We start from the raw sequence: 8,260 nt of genomic DNA, 5'->3' as shown, positions 1-8,260 counted from the left end.
ATAGGATAGTAAGGCATAATAAGAACAAAATACGTCAAAGTATAGTAAGGCATAAAAATGTCAAGAAACGTGTTAGTATACTCAGGCATAATATTGTCAAATACATCATAGTATGGTATGGTATTAAAATGTCAGAAAACATCATAGAATTGTAAGACATAAAAATGTAAAAAAAAGGTCATAGTATAGTAATGCATAAAAATGTCAAAAAACTTAATGGTATAGTAAGACATAAAAAGTCGTAACATGGTATAGCTAGATAATGTCATAGTTTAATGCGTCAAAAAATGTCACAGTATAGTAATGCATAAAAATGTCAAAAAACTTCCTGGTATAGTAAGACATGTAAATGTAAGAAAAACGTCATAGTATACTCAATCATAATATTGTAAAATACATCATATTATGGTATGGCATTAAAATATCAAAAAATGTCATACTATAGTATAGCATAAAAAGCTGTAGCATAGTACAGCTAGATAATGTCATGTTTGTTTTGTCAAAAAATCTCACATTATAGTAAGGCATAAAAATAAAAATAAAAAACGCCATAGTATGGTAATGGCATAAGAACTCATAGCATAATGAACATAAAAATGTCAAACGTCAGCTGGACGTCTTTGGATTATGGGAGATAGCCGGAGAAAACCCATGCATTCAAAGGGAAAACATGCAAACTCAACGCATAAAGGGCCCCAAGCCCAAGCTTCGAACTTACATCTTTTTCATTTGAGGCAAGAGTTTGAACCACTGTACTAGCGTATAAACCCATGATGAAAACATAGTAAATTAAGGCATAAAAACATCTTAGCATAGTTAAGCATAAAGAAGTCAGAGTAAAGTATGGCATAAATATGTCAAAAACTTCATAGTATAGTATAGCATAATAATGTCAAAGAAAGTCATAGTATAGTATGGCATAAAAAGTTGTAGTATGGTACAGCTAGATAATGTCATAGTTTCGTATGTCCAAAAAATGTGACAATACAGTAAGGCATAATAATTTCAAAAAATGTCATGGCATAGTAAGTCATAAGATCATTGTAGTACAGTAAGGCATAAAGGGTAAGGCGTGCTGAGCTTTAGGTTACACTTGAGGTCGGAGTCAGACGGGAAGGAGGAAGCCAGCAGAGCCAATCAGAAGACGACAAAACGCCCATGCACATTTCTTTGTTTGTACTTGTATAAATACACTGGATCAGGGAAAGTTAGGTTGTCAGACTGTGGACTGACCAACACTTGTTATTGGTTAGGAAAAGGCACATCTGATCCAGAATTCTGTAATTGTTCATTGCTTGCTGAAAAGATTCACTAAACAATTTGAACTAAATTCTTTGGTGTGGACATTCACTGGTCTTTTGAGTATTTTGAACACTGCACTCACCCTGTGGGGGTGAGAGTTTTTTTCTCTAAACAGCAAAAGCTCCTTCACCATCATGATTTTTTTTTTTTTTTTTTTTTTGACAAACAGCCATGAAAAGTGACCCTGTGTAGAACAGCTTTGGCTTCTGACTCAGTCAATAATATTCATGTTCACCTTATTAAGCTGTGTCAGTCTTCACTACTAAGGAACACTTTATATTCCACTCATGCCTCGTTATATGCTCTTCGATGGTTATCTAAGAATGTGATGCATCACATGGCGGCCTAAAAATACACAGGTGGCCACACCGCAAGAATATCAATGGAATTTGCATGTTCAGGTGTTGCTGTGCGAGTCAGGTGAAGTGGAAAATCACTTGTAGGTGTGAATATGTTGAGATGATGTTTCACAGAGTGCAGATGTTTTAATTTAAGGTTGGAGAAAAGGGTGGTTTAAAAAATAGATTACCAACTGGGAAATGGCCCCAGACCCTCAGGGAGACAAAAGAAAAGATTCACCATGTGGAAAATTTATGGCAATTTAATAAATTTAACATTTCTGACAATAGTACCACACACCACTAAAGCTCACTTTAAGTGAAATGCAAAGGGCTTGAAGGCAACACCTGTATTATTATCTAATCTTGAGGCCCTATCTTATTATTATTATTATATTATTATCTTATTTTAAGTTCAAAACTTCAAAACAAGGCACTTACACTTGTTCACAGGGCAACAGACACAATCTGAGTGACTGAATTTGAATCTAAGACGGACAAGCATACAGGTTAAGTCAAAAATGTGTTTCATTCCAGTAGTGCACAATCTGTCGAGTTTTCATTCTTTTCTACACAGCTCATCGGTCCATTCTGTCTGCTCTATCCATCCATCAAGCCAGACATACAGCTTCCCATTCATGCACTGAACTTGTCATTTTGATGTCTTTCTCTTTTAGAATTTTCTTTGTCAGGTCAGTGTCTTGTGTCCAATGATTTTGTGTTTATTGATTTTGAATTAGTTCATTATTTTAATTGACCATGATCAGTTGTTTCACTCATATTGTGCTTTCATTCACCATGGCACATATTAGGGCAGTATAGCAACTTAGCAAATATTTACAATTTTCATGGATATACAAAGTTATGAAACTGCTTTTTCATGCATCTTCATATGTCGCACAAAAATGTGAGGAAAAACAGTTTAAAGATAATATAACTTTATTATTTAATTTTAGTTACATATGATCAAAGAATTTGTTAACTATTCTATACTGAAACTATAATACGTCAATAATACAACAAGCAGATTGTCACATACCATCACATATAGTGTACTGGAGGTAACATTCACTACAGCAACTAAACCGTTGCTGACAATATCATCATAGTTCCTATAGTTAGTCAAACAGTCCATCTCAAGAACAAGTCATTTATGCAAAATAAAGTGGAATCATTTGTACATACAGCTTACAAAGACCTATACATAATTTGACAGACATAACTTTGATATAGAATCTAAAAACTGCCTCATTTGGCAACACAAATAACTTTGATTCCTATATGCCTTTTATACACAACACAATAAATTGTGCTCCAACAGACTCTTTAGAAGAAATAAAATAGCAAGCATTATCAAAGACAATATTCAACAATTAAAAGGTACATTACATGAAAGAATTCATAGTTTTGTATAGTCCTTCAAAAAGAGGAATTTACTAACTCACTGATGTCAACAGTAATGCATTTCCAAACTCATGAAAATAACTCTCAGTTCTTCTGCACATTATAATTATCTTGCACAGCATAAACAGATTGTCATTGACATTTTCCAGTTAATAAGCATCTGCTGATTATATTTAGTTTCTTCCGAAATAGAAAGTAAATGCAGTTTAAATTTTCTTTTAAGAGTAAAACCTTTTATTCAGAATTATTTCTCCATTAATGAGATATCTGGTCCCCATTTTGTGCAGTGTCGTCATAACCTTGAACTTCCAATGATAGAAAAAAGTGCCAGACAAATGTAATAGGTGTGCATGTCATAAATATTGTTCCTCTTTTGTAGAAGTATCCTTTTTGAGAGCGGCTCTTCTTTGATTAAGTGTGTTTCACAGCTGTATCAAGTTCAAAGTGATATGAGGGGGTTGATCTCCTGATGTGTGGCTCTAACTTTGCTCCACGGAGAAGTTCGACTCAGATCTGTTGCACGAAAAGAGGAAAATGACAGTTAATGAGAAATGAATGAGAGGGAAGAGTAAATGAGGATGTGTGTGAGTGTGAGTGACCTTACATGTCTTGGTGCTTGTGGATCATGTGGTTGTTGTACTCCAACACAGGAGGGATGGTCTCCTCATCCTCAGGAACCTGAAACCAACACACGGGGATCAGGTCAAGAGCCAGAAAATCACTGACTTCTGAGCGATTTCAGAGTGCAATATTTTTACTTGAAACAACAGAATATGTTTCCTTTCAAGTTAAAGGGAAAGAACACCGTCTAAAAGCTCTCTCACCTCCCAGTAAACTTCATCATCAAAGCAGTTGTCATCAGCGGGGTCGCCCCAGATAGGGAACCTCAGGATGAAACCTTTGAGGAGAGAAACAGGCATTAAGCAACATTAGTCTCAATTTCAATACCTTCTTCTTGATGTATGATGCTACTGTTCTCTTTTAAACTATTTTTAATGTCTCCGCCATGACTCAGGAATTCATATGCCAATTAAGACTGGTAGGAAAAATGATGAAATGATGACATTTAATATTCAAATGGCCATTATTCGATGCTGTTACTCAGGACGGGGAGATTTTGACTACTTTCCCTGCAACTTGGCAGCTTTTTGGCTTAGTTTGTTTTTTTTTTGTGACATTGATTCTTATGTTATGTTTTTTCTTATTTAATATTATCAAAATATTATAATATTTTGGTTGGAGACATTTCCTTTCAACAGAAATAAAAATAAAAATAAAAATGATCATGTCTCTGGATCACTTTACAATAATCCCTGGAACAGATCGCTTGATAGGGAAAGATTACTGTTTCACTGAGTCTGATACACAACACATTTTTCAAACTCACCAACAATTGCACCTCCAACCAGTCCAAATGCAATTGCCACACATGTGCCAGCAGCCTGGAAGCCTCCCTGTGTTCCTACAGATCTGTTTGCAAACTCGCCTTCAAAGTCAAATGTGTTAATCAACCTAGAAAGGAAGAAAAAAAAAATTAAGACAGGCCTTGCAAGGTCAAGTTCATTTACAGTTAATTAAAACAGCAGAAAGTACTATAACTGTAAAAAAAAAAAAAAAAAAAAAAAAACAAACAAAAAAACAATTAGACTAAGACAAAGTCGAGTGGGTGACAGTTTCCATTTGTTATGTTGGAGTCGGTAAACAGGCAAGGTATGGCTTTCTGAATTTCAAGCTGTATGTGTGTTTGTGTCACTTACCCCTGTGCACTGTAGACAGATTCAGTGGCAGCTGCAGCAACGATGGCACCTACGAAGCCACCAAGCATCCCAGGCAAAGCATGCAGGTTGTGGACACCACAGGTATCCTGGAGCTTAAGATATTTCTCTAAGAAGGGCTGAGAATGAGAAAACCAGTCATACGTTAATTAGATGTCTATAACCAGGCCAGAGCCACGAACTTAACAACGCTAAAGTCATAAGTCCAAATTCAAGTGGACAGTGAGCGCTTTTAAACTGAGTCATCAGCTCTTGTAACACTGTTATTTTCCTGGAAAACAACTACAACTTGTTTCAATTTGACTCCTTTTCATTCTGCTTCCTTCATGTTGCTTGATTCATATTTATGCCACTTTTTCTCTCCCCTTCCTCATTTACTTTTCTGCAGTGACAGCGCCACAGCACAGACTTCAAGATCAAAATTCAGAAGGTGAAATACTGCAAGCTCACCGAGACAAACAGGTAGCCAAAGGTGGAGATAATGCCACAGCAGAAACCCACAATGAGTGAACCATAAGGAGTGATCATGAACTCTGCTGCTGTTCCCATGGCAACACCACCAGCCAGAGTGGCATTCTGGATATGTACCTGTCAGGTAAAAGGGAATGTTAGTCATGAGAGATTGAGAAATACATGAACGTTCCATAACTGGTTTTTGAGTTATTGAGTAACTGTCATGTGCTCATGTTTTTCTGGGTCTTTTTTTCTGTGTTTTTTAGCAATACAGCATTACCATGTCCAGTTTTCCTCTCTTCTGAGACATGCTGGAGATGGCCACAGTCGTGAGCACAGAGGATGCAAGTGCAATGTAGGTGTTAATGGCTGCTCTGTGCTGTCCATCACCGTGGTCTGTGATGGCTGAGTTGAAACTGGGCCAGAACATCCACAGGAACAGTGTACCTGTGAGGTGAGAGAACGTCACTTAAACCACAGCTGGTTTTTACAATCAAGCAAACACATCTGAATCTAGAATTTTAGATTTGCCAGATGATAAGAAAATAAGAAGAAAATACTAACATGTGAGGTTAAACAGAGTTTAAGTGTAAAATATAAATCTCCGGTTACTCACCAATCATGGCAAACAAATCGGAGTGGTAGACAGATCCATCGAGCCGTTTGCTTTGGTGTAGGTTTGGTCGGTAGAGCACCCAGGAGATGGCCAAACCATAGTATCCTCCGAAGGCGTGAATGACCATGGAGCCACCAGCATCTCTGCACTGTGGAAACATTAAGACTTAACTGTTATAGGTATATACATACAGCAGCAATTGCAACATCTGAAGGAAAATGATCACTCCTTGGACAATCAATAATTAAGTTCCCGGTGGGATGATTATGTTTGGTGAAACTTACATGTAGGAGATCTAGGATGATGAATTCCTCCACAGCAAAGAGCGTGATGCCAAATAAGGTGACAACCAACAGCTGGACAGGGCTTACTTTTCCCAGGAGGGCACCATAGGCAATCAGAGAGCCAGCACAGCAGAAGTCTGCATTGATCAGACTGTGGGGGGATGAGGACAAGAACAGGGACCAAATGACCAAATAGCAACAAACGATGCACAAATCACTGTGAGGATTCAAAGGAAAGCTGGACTGGACAAAACTGGCAACTGCCCCAAGACCTCAGACCCCCATCTACCCCTGAAAATGTCGGTTGGTTTGAATTGCTGAATTGTTTTGTGGTATGCTGTATTCACTGTACTCAAAAGACTACTCCACTTATTTAACATTGCATAACACTCTTGCACACACAATAGTCCAGGTCTGTTATACTACTTGCAACTGATGTAAGTTCAGCCCTCAGACCTCAGGCAGTAACAAGGAGCAGACTACAAAGGGCAGTTAAGCTCACTTCTGTCACTCCACGCCCAGACCTAGAGTTCTTAAAGAATGTGGTTTCTTGTATGGGTTACATAACACGTGTACATCCCTGCCTTCATCACTTAAGTGCATGATTGATGATGCTATTGATGATAAAAAAATCAAATTTTGCTTGCAGTGAAGTCAGTCACCTCTCAACTCCGATGTAGATTTTTCCAGTGTTTGGGTCGAGGGAGTGGAACCATCCTTGCATGAGAAGAGCCCACTGCAGACCAAAGGAGGCGATCAGGAAGTTGAAGCCCACACCACCGAAGCTGTAGCGTTTGAGGAAGGTCATGAGGTAACCGAATCCAACAAAGATCATGACGTGGACATCTTGGAAGCCTTGAGAGACGGCAATAAAACATTGGAATGATGAGTGTCAAGGTGTAATGGTATGAAGTGAGTTTGTGGAATAATTAAATAGAGCAACAGTTGAAAACAAAAATTCAGTTTTCTACTCACATGAATTAAAATATGTTAATTTAAATAACAACTTAAGGTTTCTGATTGATTATAGAGTTCCCATTTATGCTTTCATTTCCAGTTGGGTGCTAAGATTTTATCAATAAGCAAATTGCAATCAAATAATTACTTAAAGGATTTACAGGCAATACACTGAGTATACGGTTGCTGCCATGTTGTCACATGTAAGCCCAGGAAAGTGATCAAAAATCTAATACTGTTTTGTGACCATTGATATTTCAATGCAACATCATTTTATGATGTGGCAATGTCTAGCAGTCAACAGAAAACAAGAAAGACGCAGGACAGTTAAAACGGGGTAAAGCTGATAGATAAATATTTGTAGATAAATATTTCAAAAATGGCTAGAAATTCATGGTCATCCATTTGCCATGAGTGGAAAAATATCAAGTACGGAAGTACAAAATGAGAAAGAATGTATACAAGCAACAGCCATGACTAGTCATAAATATTTCTTTTGAAACACACAGGATGATCAAAATAACATTTGTTTTAACTCAGTGTCCATCTTTGTACTCACTGGGATATCTGAAGTAGAAGTCATTTTCAATGTCGCTAGTTATGTTGTGATCCCTTTTGTGCTCTATCCATTTACGCGCATCCGACTCCTCATCATACCGGATGAAAACTCCAAACAGTATGATCATAGCAATCTGCCAGACGAAGCAGACAGCCGGCAGACTAACACGCACATTGGTGTTCTTTTGCCGGCCGAAAAAATTCTTCATGCACTCACAACAGCTCCCCATGTTGATGATCTCTGCTGATGATGCTCTGATCACTCCTCAGCTGGGTTCTCCCTCTCTCTCTCTGCTGTCATTGGCAGCAGTATATCAGCAGGTATTTATAGAGGTTTTAGAGAGGTGTGGGCCCAATTTCGTCCTTTCACACTCAAGGGGTGGGGACACCTTACCTGTAAGCATGTAAACCACTCCTTACTTGTAAGCCTGTTATCATAACCAGACCAAACTACAAAAATTGGAAAATTCCTACTGCAGATAGCACAGCAGGAAATAAAATAATGCCTGCGAAATATGTGATGGAAATGACACAGTACAGTAAGTGCAGTGGGCATGACTTTGATATGGAATT

The 8,260-nt window shown here is 37.8% G+C and overlaps 1 protein-coding gene across 1 annotated transcript; it reads right to left on the bottom strand.

Annotated features, from left to right (window-relative positions):
- Positions 1-2,561: 2,561 nt before the first annotated feature.
- Positions 2,562-7,985, bottom strand: rhcga (Rh family C glycoprotein a). Its single transcript, XM_023395747.2, has 11 exons — positions 7,689-7,985; positions 6,835-7,027; positions 6,173-6,323; positions 5,889-6,036; positions 5,553-5,719; positions 5,270-5,407; positions 4,802-4,938; positions 4,432-4,556; positions 3,869-3,942; positions 3,649-3,722; positions 2,562-3,557 (listed from the first exon to the last, which is right to left on the bottom strand). Exons 1-11 carry the CDS (start codon positions 7,915-7,917, stop codon positions 3,524-3,526), a joined length of 1,470 nt encoding a protein of 489 aa, XP_023251515.1. The 5' UTR covers positions 7,918-7,985; the 3' UTR covers positions 2,562-3,523.
- Between the last annotated feature and the right edge of the window lie 275 nt (positions 7,986-8,260).

Source organism: Seriola lalandi, unplaced genomic scaffold (genome assembly GCF_002814215.2).
Source record: "Seriola lalandi dorsalis isolate HSWRI2012SDOR001 ecotype SW California unplaced genomic scaffold, Sedor1 jcf7180002054968, whole genome shotgun sequence".
NCBI lineage: Eukaryota > Metazoa > Chordata > Actinopteri > Carangiformes > Carangidae > Seriola > Seriola lalandi.
This window is presented reverse-complemented; position numbering and strand designations above follow the sequence as displayed.

What these genes read in the sequence shown, in the direction of transcription:
- rhcga (XM_023395747.2), bottom strand. Translation starts at nt 7,917, where the DNA reads ATGGGGAGCTGTTGTGAGTGCATGAAGAATTTTTTCGGCCGGCAAAAG. An exon ending in CTTCTACTTCAGATATCCCA is followed by an intron (nt 7,028 to 7,688) that starts GTGAGTACAAAG and finishes CCGTCTCTCAAG; the next exon opens with GCTTCCAAGATGTCCACGTC. An exon ending in TCATCCTAGATCTCCTACAT is followed by an intron (nt 6,037 to 6,172) that starts GTAAGTTTCACC and finishes ATGTTTCCACAG; the next exon opens with TGCAGAGATGCTGGTGGCTC.